The sequence below is a fragment of the Quercus lobata genome, chromosome 3 (genome assembly GCF_001633185.2).
Source record: "Quercus lobata isolate SW786 chromosome 3, ValleyOak3.0 Primary Assembly, whole genome shotgun sequence".
NCBI lineage: Eukaryota > Viridiplantae > Streptophyta > Magnoliopsida > Fagales > Fagaceae > Quercus > Quercus lobata.
This window is the reverse complement of record NC_044906.1, coordinates 18,998,432-19,022,990: the sequence shown is the minus strand read 5'-3', so window position 1 is coordinate 19,022,990 and position 24,559 is coordinate 18,998,432. Positions and strand designations below refer to the sequence as shown.

The following is a 24,559-nucleotide window of genomic DNA, read 5'->3' as shown; positions in this document are numbered from 1 at the left end:
AACTTGATAGAAGGCTTAGTTGGACCCAAATGAAAAATAAAATCCTAATAGACCAAGTTTTTCCACTCTAATGTAGAGAAAGTGTCAGTTAGACTCGAATAAAAAATATTCCAATAGAGTGTCACATTTTTAGGTTTTTGGCTTCTTTAAATAATGCTTACAAATTAATATAGTGATATATGGTAATTATATCAATGAATGTATAATTTATGTGATTATTTAACATACCAATGTGTATTTTTTGTTTTTTTCTCAAATAATGTAGGATCTTACGATTCACGATCCGATCCTACGATCCACGATTCTACCTACCTCTCACAATCCTACATAGGATCTCGATTTTGACAACCTTGCATAGAGTACTGTTTGTTACACACGTGTGTATATACAAACGTGCATAATAAGTTTTAGCCTAATACATAATATGTGGACAGTCAGGTTTTTTTTGGTGGGGGACGATCAAAATAAATATATATAATATAAAATATATGCATCTAGTGAACTGGGGTATTAACTCTTTGCAAGCCTAGGGCACTCGAAGAATTGAGCATCTGTAAGATTGAGTTATTTGACACACGAACTCTGTTTTGGCCACCACTTTGAAAAGAAAGTATTTTTCGATTAAAATATATATATATATATATATATATACACTATATATGGAATGGAAGAGCCATGTGGATGTGAAACCTCTTATGCAAAGACACAATCCTTGCCCAGAGGTGCAAAGTAGGCTCTGGTACATCTATAGAAGTGTATTATAGATTATGGGACCGTTTGGATCAAACTTATTGTTGCTGAAACTGAAAACTGATATTAATAATTTTTTCCTGAGTAAATTGGCTGTGGGTCCCATGAACAATATTGCTACAGTGTATGAACAGTACTGCTACAGTAATAATTGTCCCCTGCCTTTCAGCAAAACGCGTGAAATGAAAAAAAAAAAAAAAAAAAAAAGGAACGCAAACGTAGAAGCAGGTTTCAGCACAATCTAAACGGCACCTATGTATCCAACAAAGAGAAAAAAGGGCCAAATAGGAGCAAGCTTTGGTCCATAGGGCATCCATTAACATTTCTCATGTGATGATAGAATGATGAGTAGAAGCATGAAAAAGAGAGTACATATAAAAGTTTACGTGATTCGGCCTAAAAGCTTACGTCTATAATGAGAAAACCCTTGACGACTACATATTATATTAAGAACTTATGTTACAATGAATCCAATATATAGTTTATATATTAGAGAATATTTTACTAACTTTAGACTAACCATAAATCAACATAGCCTACGTTTGGATTGCACTGAAATTATTTCAATGCATGCGTTTAGGCTTTTTAGTGGTTCTTGTGCATTGTTCACAGAACTCTCAAGTACTTTTTTTAGCAAAAACAACTTTAAAACTAAATCTCGCGACACTATTCACATATTTAAAAATTATTTTGCTATAATATTTTCAGTTTTCAGTTTTTAGTTTTTAGTTTTCAGCAATAACCAATATCCAAACAAACCCTTAAAGTTAAAATATGATTGTTTTATTAGTACATAAACCTACAATTGGTATGAGCAACCCAGACCATAATATGTCTAACATTTTCGAAGTTATGCAGTTATGCTCCTAGTTACAATCATTTGGCCTCCTTCTTTCAATGGATCCAAGCATATAGACTATAGTCTATACTAAAGATTGTTGCTCAAGGAACAACAAATGCATGTTTTACCCATCTACACGCCCAACTCAATAAAGAGGCCCACAAAATGGAAAACATATATAGTGGAACTCTAAAACATCCCATGCATGTCTAGTCACTCTATTTATATATGGAAGCTGTTTCATAATGTTCTTCAAAGTACGAGCTCACAAGAGGAGTAGAAGACATCTAAATAGGAACAACTCTTGTGCATTATGTGGGGAACAACCAGAGTCCAGACTCCAGAGACACAGGATCAACTATCTTTCTGATTCTCTGAATTGCCACTTCTCTCACGCCATTACTGCCTAGCTAACGTGTCTTTGTAATTTTGTTGCACCTGTACTCGAAAAATAAAAAATTAATCACAAAAGTGTTTGAAATATATACGGAATCATTTCATACATACAGACAAAGGAAAAGGTTTAACTCCAAACATATTTACAAATATTTTTCTCAATCATTAAATATTCAAGTATAATTTTAGTTGTATAACTATTTTAATGAATTGTGTTATTTATTTTAATAATACATATGAATATTCTATTAAATTGTCATTAGAATAATTTTTTTAAAAAAAATAATTTGATAATTAAGCAGGGTTGAATGTTTCGTTTTCAAATGTTAGGAGGTTCAAGGCTCTACGCATAATACAACAACTATTAAAACACATGGCTTCAGCCAAAAAATAAAAAATTATTAAAACACATGGCCAAAAAATAATAATTAAAATTAATGATTTTATATTTTGATGACCTAATGGTCCAAATCAAAACTTGTGTTGAAAATGGCCAACAACACATCATTGAGCGTGAAAAGGCACCACGGATTAGAGATTGGAGAATTCGGTGGAAACTGGAAAGAAGCCAAACACGCTCACAAGTGACAAAACCGCAAAAGACTTCTCTCGGTATGATAAACTGAAATTATCGCGACAAAATCAAGACTTTCCGTCCATGTCATAATGACGCACAACGTGCGCACCATACGTTACTTTCCTGATGCTAACTAATCTCGCGCGCCATCTAAAAGCGCGTCAAGCGCGCGTAGTTTCTAAAAAAGCCAAACTAGCCGAATAGATGGCATGTGTAGCAGGCAACGATGTTTGTGAGGGCCCTCCAATCTGCGTGTTCTAAACTTTTAAGCCTTTTGAAAGGGCGCGCATCTGTCCAGTGACTTACATTTATTTTTGGAACATATTTATTTTTTTGACACGTGTTATAATCGCAACAAATTTAATATCTTGTGACACTAAAGAAAAGCCACACTTCTTTTGAAAAGATCTAGAACTGCTATAAATGCTCTTGATGAATTATAGATCTCATTCATTTTATATATATGAGGTGATATCAATATTACATAATTTATATAGAACAAAATTTAGGTACAGATATTTTAGATGTTGTTCTTTAGATTTCCCTATTAAAATTTAGCCATATGGTTATTTAACTAAAAAATAAACTTTCATTCCATGAGAAAAAATCCACATGGGACAACACGGAAGTAGATGAGCACCAACTTGATAGTTGGAAAATTTATTTATGCCAACATTGAATCAAGGCTTAGAGGTGATTGGTAATGGCTAACACATTGCTGCATAGCTGACTAAATGTGGTACTTGAAGAAGTTATTGGAGACTTGACGGATTGATCTTCGAAACCTTGGTTACACGAGTCTGCATCGTTCATGGCAGCTGAGACCCATGTATTAACATCATTATATTTCTTAGATCCCAAGGCACTGGTCGAGGACTGAATTTGATCAATTGCATCTCCATAGTTCTCAGCGCAATCAGATAGGGCTTGCTTCAAGCCCTCGTCCGTTGCCGAACCTTGCTGTTTTTTGACTTCCGCATTTACTGCTTGAGCTTTAGTCCCTGCATGTTTTAGTGCAACTTTGGCTATAGTCAGGAGATCTTTTGCTGATTTGGCCTCAGAGTCCGATTGAAGAGTGCTTAGGCATAGTGGCTTGTACGAAGTGTAACCACAAGCTTGCGCAATCAAGTTCTGGCAAAAAATTTGGGTTGGAAAGACAGTCAAAAGAAGCACAAAGACGAGGCTTGAAATGGGATTCATGTTTTCACTATAATGTTTTCTTTTCAAATAAATTTTGTTTTTTTAAATAGGTAAAGTCAATGTAGTGATAGTACTTTTTTTTGGGTGTTTTTGAGAAACTTGTAGCTATTAGACTATGGTTATATAGAAAAAAGTTGGGATGTGATCGGTTCTAAGTTCAACTACCTATTTTAAAAGTTGATCTATAAAAAGTAAATGGAATATTTTAGCACGAGATTGAATTACATATGACCACACAACCACACTGTTTAATCGGTCTCTTTGACCTTACAGTGGTTATTATGAGTTGGCTGAATAAAAAGAAGCTTCGACCCAAAACACGATTATTATTATGGTTATTATGAGTTGGCTAAATAAAAAGAAGCTTCGACCCAAAACACGAATATTATTATTATTATTATTATTATTATTATTTATGAACAAATATTCTGTGAATATAATATATGAATTTTACTAATGCGTGCAATGTAAACCATTTTGTGAAACTTTTAATGAAAAAATAAAAAAGTGATCAACTTTTTTGTTAGCCTTTTTAATTTCCTATAAAAGGATTCCTAAAATGGATGGTAAATATGTGCCATAAGGGCATACATTAACGTGACTCATAATAGTTATATAAATATATATATATATATATATATATATATTTATATATATATATTGTGGTGGCATTTTCCTAATAACCCTAAGTTCAATGGGCTCAAGCCGCCAATTTATTTGTATTCTTGGTTAGGTTTAGTCCATTATGGGAGATCTCTAATGCAATTTATGCTATGATGGACAACACCCTATTTCTATTTTACTATTAGGCTACTTCGAATCAAGCCTAGTCGAGAAGGCTTTCAAGCAGCTGAGTAACCGATTTCCCTATTTGAAATTTGAGCAAGATTTCTCTGATCCCAAGACTGTGTTCTCACTTTTCTCTTGTGTATCCTTCTCCCAATTTTCATTCCAACCCCTTATTTGGTTTTCCTTCCTCCTTTTATACCATACTCTTAGTGGAGCCCTTATGATGGCAGAATATTCCATACGCGTGTGGGCCCTACCACCCTTAGGGCTTAAGTGGTTCTTTGTGTCTACAGTACTATTCATGCTTGTCAAATCATTTATCAAAGGTGGGGCATGAAATTATGACATTGTAAAGATCATTTAGTAACTTGTGCTTAATGCTAATTTTGTGCTCAGCAAGATGTTTGTCCCCATATTAACACATGTCCTCAGCGAGGCCAATTATCATTGGCGGGACCTTCCGAGGTGAGGCATCTCTGACCATGTTTCACCAAGCTAAGATGGATGACAATAGGACCAACTGGCTTCAAATGGGCCAAGCCCAAATTAGGGGCATGCCTTTCTTTTTACCCCTACTATATATATTATACTAATAACAAGACTCTCTATTTAGGTTTCATCATTTTGTATATTAAAATATTCTCACACAAATTCTTAAACTCTCTAAAATACCGTAACCTTATATATATATATATATATATATATATATGTTTTCTTTAGAATCTTTTTGTAAAATGTAAATAAGTATAAAATGATTTTTTGGATTGTTAATTTTGGTTTTAAAAGGAATTAAGGCCCTGTATGGTTATCATGGGGGTGAATTCATTTTCTCTTTTCATTTTTTAAACTCATTTTTTTTTTCTCAAATCTTGTATTCATTTTCTCTACCCAACCCATTTCATGTTTGTCATTATTTTCTAGTCTAGTTTTTACTTTGTTTTTTCACTTTATATTTTTCAATTAAAAATTCAACACGATTGAGAGAGAGAGATTGTGTGTGTTTTTATGGGACAAGTCAATGTTAGAGGGACCTATATAGTTTTTTACGAAAATGCCATTGTATTCATTTTCAAGAAAATAAAAACACCAAAAAGTTGTATTCAGTTTTTGTATTCAAATCCGTTTTTTTTGGATACTGAAAATGAAAATTGAGTGCAAATACAGAGTCAAACAAGTTTTTTAGTGGCAGGTCCAATGAAAATTGAAAATGAATACAGAATACACCCTTTTTCACTCAAACCAAACAGGCCCTAGGAGTATAGTTTTGAGGATACAATTTTCATTTTGATACAGAAGCCCTGCTTCTTCTGTAGAAAGACTTTTCAAGATTACGGTTTTAGCACTTTGATCTGCCTCTTTGCTCCCCGCTGTTTATGCACCACGCCAATATTCCATGGTTTTTGCCTTCTTTGTTCTTTATTTCTTTTGGGTATCCTTATTTTGAGTCTTTTTCTCTTTCTGTGGTTTAAATTTCTCACACGGGTTGGGTTCAGGGTGGGTTTTTCTTATGCCCAAACCCGACCTGCGGGCCTCCCCCCATTACCTGAACCCACCTCGTTTAATAAATGGGTTTTTTTCTAAATCCCCAAACCTTCCCCATCGAGCCTTGCAGGCCCCGTCCCATCATGCTCGGCCCAAAATCATAAACACAAATTGAGAAATCAAAAAAACAAATTTATGATTTATGATTTTTCCTTTCAAATTCACAAACACAAACACAATTCCTAACACAAACATAAATACAAACACAAACACAGAAATCCTAATACAAACACAAATCCTAACACAAACACAAACACATAAATCCTAATACAAAAACAAATCCTAACACAAACACAAACATAGAAATCCTAACACAAACACAAAAATTTCAAATTTGTGATTTTCCCTTTCAAAATCACAAACATAGATACAAACCCTAAATTACAAGTTGTAGGGTTTAATAAAATCACAAGTTTAATTTGTTACATCCCTAAATTTTAGAGTCTAAAATATATGTTTCTCCTTTAAAACTTTCATTAAACATTGGACATTTCTCTTTTTAATACTTGCCTTTGTAAATATCCCATAATGCTAAATTTGCTCATTTTGTGAAAGGAGTTGAGATGGGAGCATTCGAGGACAATGAAGAGGCCAATTTGAAAAGTTGAAACCTTCACAAAGGAAGCAGGCTCCCAAAACCATCTGTAAATCGACAATATAGCTTCCAAAGGATCTTGAAGACACTTTCTTTGAATCCATATGAAAGACACTATAATTGGCCCTATGAAGAAGAGGTTGGAAAGGGAGGAAAGAATCACAATTGATTATGAGGTTTTTGTTTTGTTGAAATCTTGAAATCATGTGTTGCTTGGCCTTGTATTTAATGATTTTAACATTGAAAAATAAAAGGGAAAAAAAAAACCTTCTCTTCTATTTTTTGGGTAAGGGTTAATTTAGAGCATTTATTATAATTTGGGATTACTACATTTTTCAATCACAAAAAAACCTAGGGGTATGATGAGTATTATGTGTGGTGAAACAATTTTTCATCACACCCTAGGTTTTGTTTTTTTTTTTTTGGTGATTGAATAATGTAGTAATCACAAATTATAATAAATGCTCTAAATTAACCCTTACCCCAAATATAGAAGAGCCTTTGAGTACGCACTATCTTTCTTTACATTGACATACAACTAATAGGCCAAAAACTATAGATTTTCTCAAAATAATAAGATTCCAAGCAATGAATAATGTTTAAAGATACAAAACTATAATCTCACCACTAACTTCTTGCATAGCCTTAGAAGAGCCTTTGAGTACGCACTATCTTTCTTTACATTGACATACAACTAATAGGCCAAAAACTATAGATTTTCTCAAAATAATAAGATTCCAAGCAATGAATAATGTTTAAAGATACAAAACTATAATCTCACCACTAACTTCTTGCATAGCCTTATGCTCAATTGGCATATTGCGTGCCAAGTTACAGATATGTGTAAGCCGACAACTTCGTCCAACCTCATGATTAGGTGGTATTAGTGATGCGTCTGTTGATGTTGAATTAGAATGCGCAACATCTTCTTCATTTAAATTTTCTAGCTTCCCACTAAAATGTGATCACCACCTAAAGTTTGTTGTCTTTGTCTTAAGTAATTAGCACGATGTCTTGCCAATTGAATATTTCTGCTTTCATTGTTTTCTCGTTGGCTTCTCAGGCGAGGATAATATTTCCATCATTCTTGACGACGTTCTATGTCATCGTTATTCACCATTTCTGTATTTTGCAAACTCATTTCTACATAAAATTAAATTAAATTTATAGTGGTTGTTGCACATACATACACAATAAGCAATAAATCTTTCCTTGTCATAGATAGCATGTATTAAAACCTTAAAAAATTGAACTAATTTTGAACAAATTAATCACATGAAAGAATTGTAATAAAATGTGCAATTGTAATAAATTTTTACTAAAATAGGAGAAATAAGTTACACTTCTTAAAATTATTAAATTATTATTTCAGGTAGAATTTTTGAGAATATATTTAAATTTAGGTTATGAATTGTTAGATCAATGTGATCAAAATATGATTTAAAAAATGTTTATTTTATTTTCCAAACTCATTTCTAGTTAAATTAGATTAAATTGCTGTACTCATTTGACACACTTTAAAACAAAATCATGCCTTTTTGTAAGGCCATGTTCAAGTTCTAGTTAGCTTGCGAATTTGCTTACCCACTGGAGCTAATATTAACATTTAGCCACTTACTACACATCCATAACAAAAGTAAAAAGAGCTTATATTTAAAATTTAGCAACTAACATTTTTTTTTCTTTTATGGCTAAAGACTCAAATTTTTTTAGTTTTAGTTTTTTACCGATGTGCATCCACACTTTTTTTTTTCTTTTCTTTTTAGTGGTGGTGTTCTTTTTCTTTTATTTATGATAGTTATCAAGTTGTATTTAATCCTAAAATTTAGTCATGTACTACACATCCATATCAAAATTTTAAAAAGAGCTTATATTTAGAATTTAGCAACTACCATTTTTTTTTTCTTTTACGGTAAAAGACTCAAATTTTTGTTGTTTTAGTTTTTTTGTTTTGTTTTTGTTTTTATGAAAGTTATCAAGTCATGCGTTTTATCCAAAAAAAGCTACCCCCATTTTGGAAAAAAAAAAAAAAAAACATAAAACTATCCCACGTTCTATCCAAAAAAACCTTACCTAGCCACCCTTTTTTGTTTTGTTTTGTTTTTTTTTTTTTCAAATTCAAAGTTTAAAAATACCTTATCCTTTTCCCACAGTAACCTACATCAATAGTTCTATCCAAAACAAAAATCATTCATACATGATGAAAATGATTGTGGAAAAGAATATAACAAAACAAAAAAAAACCCTCATCTGTACATAACATGAAAAAGAAATATAAAATAAAACCTAATTTTTAGGATATTTGATTTTGAAAGAAAATAAAAAGCTAAATTTTAGGGAAATTCAAAAGATTAGCGTGGGGAATTGGTGTGACCCTTATCCTTATTTAAAAGTTTATCAAAAAAGAAAAACTACACCTTCAAAATTTTCAGATTAAATTACTTTCTTTTTTTTAATCTCATGTTCTATTCAAAAAACACTACTCGGCCACCCTTTTTTTTTTTTTTTTTTATAATTCAAAGTTTAAAAATACCTTATCCTTATCCCACAAAATCCTACATCAATAATTCTATCCAAAACAAAAATCATCCATACAAAATGAAAAAGAATGCAGAAAAGAATATAACAAAACAAAAAAACCCTCATCTGTACAGAATTAAAAAAAAAAAAGGTGAAAATGAAATATAAAATAAAACCTATTTTTTAGGATATCTGATTTTGAAAGAAAATAAAAAGCTAAATTTTAGGGAAATTTAAAAGATTAATGTGGGGAATTAGTGTGACCCCTATTCTTATTTAAAAGTTTATGAAAAAAGAAAAACTACATGTTCAAAAATTTCTGATTAAATTATTATTTTTTTTTAAATCCCATGCTCTATCCAAAAAACACTACCTAGCCACCTTTTTTTTTTTTCAAATTCAAAGTTTGAAAATACCTTATTCTTATCCAATGGTAGCCTACATCAATAATTCTATTTAAAACAAAAATTATCCGTACAAAATGAAAAAGAACACGGAGAAGAATAGGACCCAAAAAAAAAAAAAAACCCTCATCTATACAGAATAAATAAATAAAACGTGAAAAAGAAATATAAAAGAAAACCTAATTTTTAGGATATCTCATTGTGGGGTCAAAGAATTTAACAACCCTGGCCCACCTTATACTAAGCCCAAGGCCCACGCCGAGGAGGAAGGAATGGCCAAGGACGAATGAAGAAAGCCCAAGTGGCCCAGAAACATCGCTGAGGACAATTCTGTCCTTGGCCAACCCAGATCCTAGTAAGGAGGAACGGCTCGCCATCAATGGCAGCCTCCCAGAGTGTCCTAAGAAAAAGGACAAGTACTGTAGGATAGCCACGGGAGCATGGTGTAGAAACAACTCAAGGAGAAACTGTCACCTCCGTATTAAATGCCCACAACTAATGTTCTGGCCGCATTAATGAAGAAATGACCCCTGAACAGCGCGGTCTTGGTTGCTGCAACTCACTGAAGGTTTGGGAAGGTGGCTGATGAGACAGGCACTCGAGTAGTGACTTGCATGATCAACAAATGGAGGGCCAAAATCGACTGGGGAGGGATATATAATGTGAGAAATCCTCCAGAAAAAGGGGAGGAAAAAAGAAAGGAGAAGACTGTAGCAATTTGCATAATCTTAAAAACCTTTATAACCTAGCACTGAAGAAATAATAAGAACACTAAGTTCCTTGGACAAAATGCCCGAGGACAGAATTTCATACTTTAGTCCATATCCTTGTTATTCAATCCATTCATAACTGTGTCTGGTTGTTATAATCCTTACTAAGACCTAGTTCTTAAGCCTACTCTCTATAAATCTATTGTATTGGGCTAGTTGGACTTGAGTCCACTCATCTAGTAGCAGAAGTGCTCAAATTTGAAAGAATTGGTGTGACCCCTATCCTTAAGTTAAAGTTTATCAAAAAAGAAAAACTACAAGTTTAAAAATTTCGGATTAAACTATTTATTTATTTATTTTAAATCCCACATTCTATAAAAAAAAAGTACCCGGCCACCTTTTTATTTTATTTTATTTTTATTTATTTAATTCAAAGTTTAAAAATAGTACACATTTGTGGATAACTACATCTTGAAAATCTTTGGATAAAACTACCAGTCTCCCACATTTGCTTAATGCATGATTTATACATGTGGGTTGCAATAACACTCCCCACATTAAAAACTTCTCATTTAATTCTAAAATGTTGTGTTTTAATCCTAAAATTTAGCCATGTTCTACATATCCATAACAAAAAGTGGAAACAACTTATATTTAAAATTTGGCAACTATCATTTTTTTTCTTTTACGGTAAAAGGATAAATTTTAATCCTAAAATGTAATGTTTTAATCCTAAAAGTTAGCCACTTACTACACATCCATAACAAAAGTTAAAAAGAGTTTAAATTTCAAATATATTTCTTTTACGGTAAAAGGATCAATTTTAATTCTAAAATGTAGTGTTTTAATCCAAATAGTTAGCCACTTACTGCACGTCCATAATAAAAGCTAAAAAGAGTTTAGATTTCAAAGATATCAACTACCCTTAAAACTGAGAAAGGGTACGTAACATTTTTTATGGAGCAGTAAATTAATAATTATAAAAAAAAATGTAAATTGAATTTTACATAGAATTATACAAATGATAAATATATTAGGCTTTTTCAATTATGACTCAATCTTTGGAATAAAAACTGGTGTATAATTGATGATATGCCTTCGGTCAGAGAAGCGTAATTCCTATAAAAAAAAAGAGTAAATACCTATAAATAAATAACCAAACAAAGTAGCTTAATTCCCTTAAAAAAAAAAAAAAACATAAATTCCCAAAAAAAAACCCGAAAAAAGAGTTTGTGTTTAATTCTAGACCAAAACAAAATGAAAGAACTCTTACCATTATTCTTGTTCAAGTAGCTAGTTCAAGTACAAACCCTCCTATTTGAAATCTCAAAGTCAACCACGATAACAAGCCATTGTCAAACACCCTTGAATCCCTAATCACATTCATCCACAAGTAAGTACTCCTCAAACTATGAATACTTGGCAGCCATGGCAGGTAAGAACTCAAAGAAAGTCAATGATAAACAAAACAAAAGAAAAAAAAAATAAAGAGGAACTTGCAAAAGATAGAACCTGAAAAGTTGTTGGAGCCTTTGACAGTAAATGTCTTCAATCTGAAGAAAAAGAAAGGCGAATGTAGAGCTAAACTAAATGTCTTCAATTTGAAGAAGAATGAGAGATAGAAAGTGAGATAGAAACTGGCAAAGTGTACGTACGTGAGTTTGTGGATCTTAAAGTGTATGAGTTTTAATTTACATATTTATCCCCATTAGTTGAAAACTTGTAAGTGGGTATTATAAGAGTATTTTAGGCATAAAAAAAAAATTGAGGAATCCAAGCAGGGGAAATCCCTTAAATAATAATATAGATACTTTTTCTAAAAAAGTATAGGATGTGTAGGGTCACAATTTTAGAACCCAAAACCTATCTTGTGAAGTCTTGATCCAAAAAAACCCAACACAATGAATTTTGTAGAGTATGGGTTAAAGAACTAGGTTTAGATAAGTTAGACAGAGGCTTTACATGGGATAAAGGTACACATGTACAAGAACAAAGGCCATTACGTTGAAAAATCTCACAGTCTGAGAAGATTCAAGAATTAATTTATGTATACAGACTAGTACATTAGGGTTCCTTTGCATGCCATAGTATTCTGCCATCTTTTTTTCTCCCCCCCCCCCCTCCCTTATGGGGGTTTTTATATATTATATAGGCCCTTCCTTATCATCTGAGCTTTACACTTGTTGATCATCCAAGCTCTCACTTGAGCACCCATCCCATCAAACACCTCCTTCAGTCCTTTGTGAGTTGTGGTAGCCAAGGTAACACTGTTCAAGGGTCTTCTCCACATTAATGCGGCCAGGAAAGTAGTTATAGTGCATTCAATGTGGTGGTGGCAGCTTTTTCTTAGATATTTTGTGTTTCTTTCCTTTTCACGTATTTAGGGGATGGGTTTCAATGGCTTAGACGTACTTCCACTCCGGGCTTTCAGTGTCCGAGGAGAAATTCCTCCTCGAACCTTTTTTCTTTATTTCAAGTGATAGGCTTAACTTGAATCGCTTAAACCACGTTGTCTCCTCAAACGGGATGGTGTCCTCGGACGGGCCCAAGGCCCAACTCGTTACTTTGGGCCATAGTCCCCACAGGATGAATTATGATATTCCCACTAAACTACATTAAATAATTTTTTTAGCAGAGCAAAATCAATTAATTAAACTACAAAATCAAGTATTTAACTAATTTAATGTTTATATGCACATATAGTCATAATTCTCTGTTAAATTCAAAATATTTACAATAGAAAGCCTTTCTCTTTTTCTTTTTCTTTTTTTTTCTTTTTTGAGATAATCGATAGAATTTTATTAAAATTAAGTAAAGTCACGTATACAACTTGAAAAGAGGAACCCAAGCAAGCTGAGCTTGTTCCCCGATAATAGGACAAGAGAAAGTAATAAGAAAACTCCCCCCAAACTCCCCTATTTCCCCTGCTTCTTGAAATGCATATTCGGGCTTATTGTATTTTTACAATGGTCACTTATGCAATTATGCTTCTTTGACCTATAGGCAGTTGAGGTTGTTAGTGCGATAGGGCAGGCAGGGTATGTAACCAGAGGGTCCCCGAGGGATGTGCCCCAAGGAACTACACTAAGATGAATACATTAAAGAATTTTGAGAACTCTGTCTCACGGTTGAGATAGAGAGATTTCTTGTATTTACTTATATAGATAAAATGTTACAAGGTGGGATCTGTACAATATAATTGATGTAAATGTAATTAGAGATATATTAGGAAAGAATAAATAAAATATGGAGGAGATCACGCCTATCCTTGTTGGTCTGCAGAAACTAAGGGTGCCAGCTGTAGGAGGAGATCACGCTATCCTTGCTGGTCTGCAGAAACTAAGGGTGCCAGCTATGGTCTTGAATCTTTGTTGTTATCACTCCCCCTCAAACTAGGCCGTGGATCAGGACAGAGGCCAAGTTTGATCCATAATGCCAAGAATGGAAGCTTGGATAATGGCTTTGTGAAAATGTCAGCGAGCTAATTGGTAGAGGATACAAAGCGTGTTTCAAGAGAGCCAAAAGCAACCTTTTCACGAACATAGTGATAGTCCAATTCAATATGTTTGGTACAACCATGAAAGCCTGGATTGACTGTCATATGCAAGGCACTTAGGTTATCATAATACAAAATTGGAGGGCAAGAGAGAGGTATGCCAAGGTCTCGCAAGAGAAAGGAAAGCCATGTGAGTTCAGTTGCAGTAGATGCCATGGAGCGGTACTTGACTTCAGCACTGGACCTAGCAATTGTTGATTGTTTCTTAGCACTCCAAGATATACAGTTACCACCAAGGAAAGTACAAAAACCAGTTGTAAAGCAACGACTAGTAGGGCAACCTGCCCAATCTGCATCGAAAAATGCATAAAGATTAAGGGTGCTAGAGGCTAAAATGCGCATACCAAGGTGAGTAGTACCATAAACATAGCGCAAGATACGTTTAACAAGCTTGTAATGGGCCAAGGTAGGAGCATGCATGAATTGACATACAAAGTTAACACTACAGGAAATGTCTGGTCTTGTGAATGTGAGATACTGAAGACCACCAACAATGCTCTTATAATGAATAGGATCCGAGTACAATTCATTATAGTTTGGCAAATGTCGAACTTTGGATGGCATGGGTGTGGAGATTGGTTTACAAGAACTCATTGAGGCACACTCTAAGAGATCTAGTGCATAGCGGTGTTGAGAGAGAAAGAGACCTGTGGGGATTCGATGGACTTCAATACCAAGAAAATGATGAAGAAAGCCAAGGTCTTTAATCTAGAACTCACGTGCTAGTTGAGAGATAAGCCATGTGATTCGAGATGGATCATCACCAGTGACCACCATGTCATCTACGTAGAGAAGTAAAATAAGGATACCACCTTGGGAGTGACAAATGAACAAGCTTGGGTCGGTTGTGCTGCAATAGAACCCAAGAGCAATAAGAAATTCACTAAGTCTATCAAACCAAGCTCTAGGAGCTTGTTTAAGACCATATAAAGCACGACTTAGTTGGCAGACATGTGTTGGAAGCTTCAGATCAACATATATAGGTGGTTGTTGCATATACACAGGTGAGAGAGATGCCCATGAAGAAATGCATTCTTGACATCAAGTTGATGTATTTCCCAGCCTTTCACAATAGCAATTGTAAGAGTGAGTCGAATACTTGCAGGTTTGACAACTGGAGAGAAGGTTTCTGAAAAATCAACACCATCTACTTGGTTGAAGCCCTTGGCTACTAAACGAGCCTTGAGACGTTCAAGAGAGCCATCAAGATTAAGCTTAGCTTTGTAAACCCACTTGCAACCCACCACGTTCATATTAGGTCGATAAGGAACAAGAGTCCAAGTGTGGTTGGTTGCAAGGGCAGCAAGTTCCTCATCCATGGCAGTAGCCCAACTGGGATGGCGTTTTGCAGCTGTGATGGATTGTGGTTCTTGTGGGATGTCAAGTGAAGCCCGTGCAACATGAAAACCATGATATTTTGGATTAGGCCGAATGATTCCAGCCTTTGACCGAGTGACCATAGTATGGTTGTTTGATGCAATAGGGGTAGGTGATGAAGCAGAAGGAGGGGGCACATCTTGAGAAGTGGACTCCATAATAACATCTGATGGGTTGGAGACTTGAGCAACATTAGATAAGCTTGGAGAAGAGTTAGCCCTAGATGAGAAAGGTGAGGCAAATGACTCAAGTTTGGGCTCCATGATGGAATTTGAAACTGAAGGCTTTGAGAGAGTTGGCAGTGCTAGTGCAGACAAAGATGGTAATGTAGATCTGCTAGCTGGAGAATTGCTATCTGAAGATGCAATTGGGGTATTTAGCTCCCAATCTGAAAAGGTGCACATCTCCCCCTCAATTGAATCTTTGTCATAGAGTTTAGTGGGCTCGCTATAAGGCAGGACTGCTTCATCAAACACAACATGTCGAGAGATATACACACATCCAGTTGGTGGATATAGACATTTATAGCCTTTATGCTCTATGTTGTAACCAATAAACACACAAGGAAGAGATTTTGGCTGCAATTTGTTAGTCTGATAATCACCAAGATAAGGAAAACATTTGGAACCCAACACACGGAAAGTAGAGTAATCAAGATGCTTTCCATAAAGTCGAAAGAATGGAGATTGCATTCCAAGGTGTTGAGATGGCAACTGATTAATTAGAAAAACAGCTGTTGAAAAGCAATCCACCCAAAATTGAGGTGGAAGCCGAGCATGAAACATCATGGTTAGGCCCAATTCTGTGATATTACGATGCTTTCGCTCAGCTTTCCCATTTTGTTCTGGTGTTTTTGGACAGGCAGATTGATGGTGAATGCCTAAGTTGATTAAATTCTGCCTAAACTCATTGGATGCAAATTCTCCCCCTTAATCACTTTGGAAAACACAAATTTTAGCATCAAACTGACATTTTACATATCTATAAAATTGTTCAAAAGAAGCAAATAAATCTGACTTCTTGCGTAAAGGAAAAAACCATGTGAAGTGTGTATAATCATCAACAAAGATTGCATAAAAACGAAAATGTTCCCTTGATTTTACTGGGGCTGGTCCCTATAAATCACAATGAATTTTGAAGAATGGAATCTTTATTTCATTTTCAACAGGCAAGAAAGGCAGCCTACCAGATTTTCCCATCTGACAGCTAGTGCAAACTTTGAAAGACTTGGACTTTGAATTAAAAGAAATAAGATTGCTTGAATGTAAATGATCTATAACTCGGTGTGGATGGCCAAGTCGACGATGCCAACAATCATTATTAGCTTGTTGAAATCTGTAAGAGAAAAAGGCCTTTGGATCTCCATCAACAGCAAATGGTCCACCTCCATCAAGAGTATACAGTCCATCTCGTTTACACACTTTCGCTACTATTTGGTTGGTTGTCATGTCCTTTATCACAAAACCAAGACCATCAAATTCAAAAGTGAAAGGAAAATCAGTTGTAAGCTTGCTAACAGAGAGTAGATTTTTCTTTATATCAGGGACCAACAGAACATCATTTAATTTGATAGAAGAAACACCAGTACCAATAGTTGCTTGAACAATATGAGTAATGGGCAAAGTTTGTCCATTTCCAACCATTACACCATCAGATCCATGATAGGGAGTTAAAGAATCAAGATTACCTAGATCGTCTGTGATATGATCTATTGCTCGTATCTGGGAACCATTTAGAATCTTGACTATTAGCAATCTTTATAGCTGCAAGTGCTTTTGGGATATCATTTGGAGAGAATGAATGATTGAATCGATTAAAGCACTTAAGAGCTGTATGATTCCGTTTGTTACAGATCTAACAAATAGGAACCTCATCCTTACTACCAACTGGCTGGTTACGGGACTGTGAGGAATTAAAAGTCTTAGGAGTAGTTTGGTGACCTTGAGCAAAGCCACGTCCTTTGGAATTGAATGATATTTGCCCTCCATTATTTTTTATGTTCTTGTTGCTGCGTTGGCCATAGAAGACCATTTGAGGAGCTGGTTGTGCATCAAGATTATGCTGTTCAGCATAACTCTCTAGGAGAGTAACTATTTCTGAATATGGTAGAATAGGAGGGCGAAGCATAGTGGTGGTGAACATTGCATATTCCTTGCCAGGTCCATTTAGAAGCCACCATGACTTCTTTTGATTCGTAACTGGTTTGCCAATGGCAGCAAGATCATCACAGACAACTTTGAATCGGCATAAATACACAGCCAAAATGTCAGTACCCCGAGTCATAGAAGTGAGCCACTGCTTTAGTGCAACGCTACGATCAGATGAAACTCGTGCAAAGGCATGTACAAGTGCATTCTAGGCCTGAAGTGTTGAGACCGACAACAATGCCAAGGACTTCTTCAGATAGAGTGGCTGTCAACCATCCTTTGACCAGACGGTCAGATTTTCGCCACTTCACAAATGTAGGGTTTGGATGTGGATTGGACTCAGCGTCCATGATAAACTGTGATGGTGGTTTAGTTTCACCTGTAATAAATCCTTGAAGATCATAACTCTCAAGGATGTTTAGCATTTGTGTTTTCCAAAGAAGGAAGTTTGTGGAAGAGAGACGGAGTGATACAAAATTAGCAACATTTTGTGTCACTGGATAAGGGTACTCATCAACTTAAGATGAATTTGATGAGGATGACATGATTGAAAAAGGCAGAAGGAAATCTCTCTATCTCACTAGTGGCTCTGATACCATAAAGAATTTTGAGAACTCTATCTCACGGTTGAGATAGAGAGATTTCTTATATTTACTTATATAGATTATAGATAAAATGTTACAAGGTGGGATCTGTACAACATAACTGATGTAAATGTAATTAGAGATATATTAGGAAAGAATAAAGAAAATATGGAGGAGATCATGCCTATCCTTGCTGGTCTGCAGAAACTAAGGGTGCCAGCTATGGGAGGAGATCATGCTATCCTTGCTAGTCTGCAGAAACTAAGGGTGCCAGCTGTGGTCTTGAATCTTTGTTGTTATCATAAATGTGTTAAAGGTAGGAACCAACGTTTAACTTCTATGAATAGGCTTGCAAGAGAGTGAAGTGACTCATGATATGAGAAATAAACGCTCTCAAATGGATAAGCGAAGCAAAGCAAGCCAGTAAAGACTTAGGAGCTTCAAACTATTAGTAAACTAAGGAGCTCAATTGCTCTCAATCCCCCTGAGGGGGGACTTAGGGGGGTAACAGTCCATACTATGAGTTATGAGCTAGTAGTATACTACGAGTTATGAGCTAGCTGTACTAGTGTAACAATAACTGTAATAGGAATAGCAATGATGGGAATAGCTACAGGACTCTAATACCTTACTACAGTTCTCTCTTAGCCTTTTCATCTATTGAGAATAGGGCTTTCATGGAACTCTTTTTAAGGAGTACTACAACTACTATGAAGTTTCTTGTATTAACTACCCCTTTATGGTAAGGTAAACCTTACCCCCTCTCTTTAAGGAGTGAGGGTTGTTGCCACTCTGATCTCACCACCGGTTAGGCATATGGAGCCTTCGAAAAGCTTGTGTTAAGCAAACAGCCATGTCACAAGATTTTTGAGCAGAACCATATACCTAGTTTAATTGTATGGAGCTGACCGTCCTAAGCACCAAACACGCCCAAAGTTTGCAGCAAGGAAACAAGAAGGTTCCTCCTTCCCCAACCTATGAAAAGGGCTACATGAATCCTATAGCATCTTTGGATAACCATTGCCTTCTTGTCTTATAGCATTAATACTAGATACCACTAGGGAAGATGTACAAGCTATCCCTGGCACCGTTCCTGCAATAGCAGGGGAGTAAGGCGTTGTAAGGTTCAATGGTCACTTACGCAATTATGCTTCTTCGACCTATAGGCAGTTGAAGCTGTATAAAAATTAATGTATTCTTAAGATTACCTATTCCCACTAAAATTTCAATAGATCCTCCCATTAAAACCAAACCCTATTGGTCCATGATAAATCAAAGCGCATCCACAAACCCAAACACACTTTGAAAGAGTGGGGTATATAGGGTCAAAAAATAAAAATAAAAATAAAAATAATAGGCCTTGGTACAAAATCTCCATGGATACGTTGATTTGGTTGGAAAATTTCATGTTTTTATTTAATTTTTGTTTTGGGCCTTGTTTTAAGGAGTTAAAAAAAAAAAAAAAAAAAAAAAAAAAAAAAATTCTACCATTTTTAGTCTCAAGAAAATCTGAATCTTAAAAATGATAGAAATATTTCAAAATTTTTTAAAATGTCCATCCTAATAATATTCTCAAAACCTTCAAATTAACATCATTGAAACCTTCAAAATTAACAAAATATTGTAAGTTGAAACCTAAAAAACACAAAAAAATAATTCAAAAATCCCTAAAATAATCAAAATATCCTTCTAAATTGATAGAAATAAACAATGAGAGAATTTGTAGAGTCCAATAGTTTAGACTTCACAACAAGACAGTCTTGAAAGGAAAGGAGTAGGCAGATAATAATGGTAGGCGGGCTTATTGTTTTTGGAAAAGAAAAAACATTTTAATTTCTTTATTGTTTAATTTGTTTATAATTCTATATCCTACGAGCCTTTGAAAGTGTAAAACTAAAAAGTCCTCTCTTTTTCTTTCTTTCCTTCTTCACAATAATCTACCATTTAGCCCTATAAATATTGTTTTCGATGGCTGCAATTTCAAAAGAAATCATAAAACTTTTTCTATAATTAAATTTATCTCAAATTGTTACAAAAGTTTTTGCGATACAATTGCATAAATTTATGCCATATGGCTCTCAACAAATCTCATAATGTAAGGCATACCGAGTCACTAACATATTTGCACACTAACATAGACAAACATATCTATTTCACATAATGAAGATAGAAATAAAACAATTAAATTTTGATAAATTCATGTTAAAAAATTTTGCATTTTCATTTAAATCTCACTCATGACCCTTGTGCATTAATGTGTTAATCACTTAGTCCATCCATTTATCCATTCTGTTTTAAAAGACTTTATAAGACTGTAATTTTTCCAGGTATTAAAGAGAGATGTGAATTTAACCTAAAATTATTCTTAAGCATGTTGAGAACTTGATATTTGCTGAAAATAATTGCAAATTTGCGACTATTGGATCCACTCAAGTAATGATATTTCTAGAAATTTTAATCAATTTTAAGTGAAGATGTGGCAATGTTCAATTTGGGTGCATTCATAAATGCATTTACATTATTTTTATTGGTTGATTTTTAAGAATCGGTAGACCGGGTCACGTACCTATGACCATTGCATTCATTTTGTTTTGCATAATTGATGAAGTGGTGCTAATCATTTATCACATTCAATTTATGGTTTTCAAGTAGCTTTTCGTAATGACAACTCTTATAAGTTATTTTTAGTGTATGACAATTGACAAAGTCAATGCTTAATAGTTGCATATTTCTCTAATATGATTTCTCATTTTCGTGCTAAATGTTGCACAACGTACACATACATGTGCACTAAAAATAAACCATCCCCGACAACACAATACCTCAAAGCACCCACAATTGTGTCCACCCATGGCTAAGAATTCACACTCTCCACTGCCAATATGAACCACAGCAAAACCAACTCAAACTGCTAGCACCATATAAACCACTAAGCTAAATTGCAAACCAAATGAAATAAGCCATCTACACAGAGGAATTGGTTAGTAGGTTATTTACAACAACTAATAAGTTGTACCATGGTTAAATTTAAATTATGGTACAACTATATATTAAGTTATAAATAGAGCACTTGCATTTCATACTTGCAATCAGTACTTGTTTGTTTGTTTAAGCTCTAGTTTGTGTTTTTGATTCCTAGTTTTAGCTCCCCCCTCTTTGTATCCAAAAAAAAAAAGAGAAAAGGTTCTAGCTTATTTTCTTCTGACTCAATGGCAATACATATTGTTCGTCTACCTCTCTTTTTAACTCTATTCATTTCATGTGTCAATGTTCAATCTTACAAGCCCGATGTCACAGTTGCCATTGATGGCAGTGGCAACTTCAACACCATTAACGAAGCCATATCAAAGATTCCAATAGACCGTAACAGTCCATATGTTATTTTAATCAAACAAGGGACATATAATGAAGCGGTTTACATAGCTCAAAACATGTCTAACTTAGTTTTAATTGGAGAAGGCATGGAGAAGACTATTGTTCAATTTAACAAAACTGCAAAACAAGGTTATGGAACTTCAGGATCAGCTACAGTAGGTAAGGTTTTATTCTCATATTAGTCTTAATTTTTTTTTTTTTTTTATTTAACTTTGCATGTAATGTTGTAAATATCTATTAACACATGTTGTTGTTTATTTATTTTTTTAACACATACTGATTATTTCATTTATATTTCTTCATTTAGATATTAGCGCCAATGATGTGTTTGTTAAAGGTATTAGATTTGTGAACAATGCTGGACCTGATGGTGGCCAAGCTGTGGCTTTGAGAGTAGCCGGTGACCGAATTGCAATTTACCAATGCTCCATACAAGGATACCAAGATACGTTACTGACAGCATATGGTATTCATTTCTTCCGAGAATGTGAAGTTTATGGCACAGTAGATTTCATATTTGGGAATTCACGAGTTGTCTTACAGAATTGTGACATTTATGTGAGGAAGCGTACGGAAGGCACTGTGAATATGATCACAGCTCAAGGTCGAGGACAAGTGGAAGATACAGGAATAGTATTACACAATTGTTCCATTAAGGCTGACAAAGATCTTCAACCTTACCCACAAATCAAAACATTTCTAGGCAGGCCGTGGTATAGTTATTCACAAACCATTGTCATGGAATGTTTTCTAGACAAATTGGTTGACCCTGAAGGATGGCTTCCGAACAATGACAAGAAAAGCTTATCCACTTTGCATCACGTGGAATATGCTAATTGGGGCCCAGGAGCCAATACAACAGGAAGAGTTAAATGGCCCGGGTATCATATTGCCAAAAATTCTGAAGAGATTAAACATTTTACTGTTGAAAATTTTATTAATGGTACCCAATGGCTGCCAAGTGTGGGAGTTCCTTTTGTTGGTGGTTTTATAAATTAAATATTGTATGCATTGAAAAGGAAAATATCAATTAAAGAAATTATATATATATATATATATATATATACACACACATATATATAAAGAATTTGGTCCTTCCTGACTCGTTGGAACACTTTGACTCCATGCAGATTTTATTTCATTATTTTTCAATCCTTGACTTCTATTGTTTTTATCCTGATGGATATATTACTTTGTGAACTAACCAAATGTCATCTATTGCATGGAGAGTTGACTAAAAAATATATGAATAAATATTAATTTTTTTTAAAATAAACTAAAATTTTTTATAAGGTTAATGGGAAATAATAAACACCTAAACAAGCACTAACAAAAAATTGTTTAGTAAGTTTTTAAGTAGAAAGCATTCATATAAATATATATATATAAAGTCAAAATTGAGAGAAAATCCAATGAAATCCAAGATTGAAGTCTAATTTTGTGTCTTTTGTAGAATCAATTTCTTAATTTTTGTGCAAGTACTTATCGTGCATTGCAACAATTGAGAATTTTGTTATTTTCATATTAAATGTGACACCGCTTTCAATACAAAATACTTCTTTAAAAAAAAAAAGAAGGATTCTATAGCATATTGAGCTTTTAGTTTTAATTTTTTAAATTTATTTTCATTGAATAAATATGAAAGCAATTTTTTGAAGGAAATTGTAGTACCGAATGTTGTTGCAATAATGTATTGCTTCAAATGATTCTTTGGCAATAAGATATTGTTTCAACAGTTTTGTTGCAATAAATACGAAGTACAATTAATTGAAAAAACCTATTGCAATAAAATTTTTCATTGCAAAAAGTTATTGTTTTAAAGTTTTTTATTGCAATAAGTTATTATTGCAAAGGGATTCATGGTAATAACATGTTTCTAAAATTATATTGGTGGAAAATAGGGTTTTACCTATTGCAACAACATTTTTAAGGCAATAAAGGAGTTTTGCATATTGCAAAAACATATTTTAATGTGATATCAATAATTATTAGTTACGGTTAGTAATTGTTTTTCTTTATTGGGAGGAATGTGTGTCTGTGATTTAATCCAGTAGATAATTGGTTATTCCATGAGTGACCATATGTTGCATATTGTGGTATCAGCTCATTAGTCTCATCAATTTTCTAAGTCCAGTGAGAGGGGAAGTTATTGTGTACTCCCTTTCACATGAAGAGTGGGTCCCACACATAGGTCCACGCTAATATAAGGTTATAAATAGAGCATTTACTCTTTGTACTTGTAATCCTTCTTTGTATCCAAACACAAGAAAAAAAAAGTTCTAGTTTATTTTCTTCTAACCACCTTTTTTATTTTATTTTATTTTTTTTATTTTATGGAAATACATATTTTTGTCCTAGCTTTCATTTTAACTCTATACTTTTCATGTGTCAAAGTTCACTCTTATAAGCCCAATGTTAAAATTGCCATTTGAAAGCTCGGATTTGTGCTAAAACACAAGAGCTTATTCAGACCTCCAATTAAAAATTTCGGTTAGATTGCTTTTACTCTGCCTTAAACTAAGTGCAGAATAAGAGTATATAAGCGCAATAAACCGATAGTACTACCCTAAGCTATATTCATCCATCATCAACAATAAAATGAAAGCTTAAAGAGTAGAGAAGAGATATGCAAACACCAGATAACACCAAGACGTGTTATCGAAAAAGAAATCAAGGAACTTGGCGAAAAACCTCTCCGTGATCCTTCAAATCGAAATCGATCCACTAGAGAATAAAGTTGGAGTACACGAATAACAAAAGACCCTCCAAATCTAGTCTACCCCATGTACTAGAGCCCTCCAAGCTCCTACTGCCAACAGACTTCTCAGAATTTTGTCTTCTCTAGCTTTCCGGATCCCGTAATTCAGCCCAATTACATCTGCTAATGAATGACTCATTCCAATGCTCTCCAGTAGCACCAAAATCTCACTTAACACTCAGAATGGGTGTGGTAAGTATTTTGGCTGGCAACCTCTCAAAGATCTAGAGATGGAGAGGTAAGAGTTTGAGAAAAACTACAAGGAAATGTGTAGATGATTGTGGGTATAACAATCTCTAACTCTCAAGTGTATTTGCTAGGGTTTTCTCTCTAAAAAGCACTCCTTACAATTCGTTGATAATAAGGGTATATATAGTGTGGGTAAAGACTTGGTAAAGCAAACATAGCTTTTTGCCAAACAGAAACTTTTGTGGGTCC

General features: G+C 34.2%; 2 protein-coding genes across 2 annotated transcripts; one reads left to right on the top strand and one right to left on the bottom strand.

The window, feature by feature from the left end:
* Nucleotides 1–3,087: 3,087 nt before the first annotated feature.
* Nucleotides 3,088–3,839, bottom strand: LOC115979282 (pectinesterase inhibitor-like). Its single transcript, XM_031101279.1, has one exon. The coding sequence runs from the start codon at nt 3,762–3,764 to the stop codon at nt 3,252–3,254; it is 513 nt and encodes a 170-aa protein (XP_030957139.1). The 5' UTR covers nt 3,765–3,839; the 3' UTR covers nt 3,088–3,251.
* Nucleotides 3,840–21,197: 17,358 nt separating this feature from the next.
* Nucleotides 21,198–22,362, top strand: LOC115980486 (pectinesterase-like). The gene is made up of 2 exons (XM_031102727.1): nt 21,198–21,522; nt 21,671–22,362. Exons 1-2 carry the CDS (start codon nt 21,198–21,200, stop codon nt 22,360–22,362), a joined length of 1,017 nt encoding a protein of 338 aa, XP_030958587.1.
* Nucleotides 22,363–24,559: the final 2,197 nt, after the last annotated feature.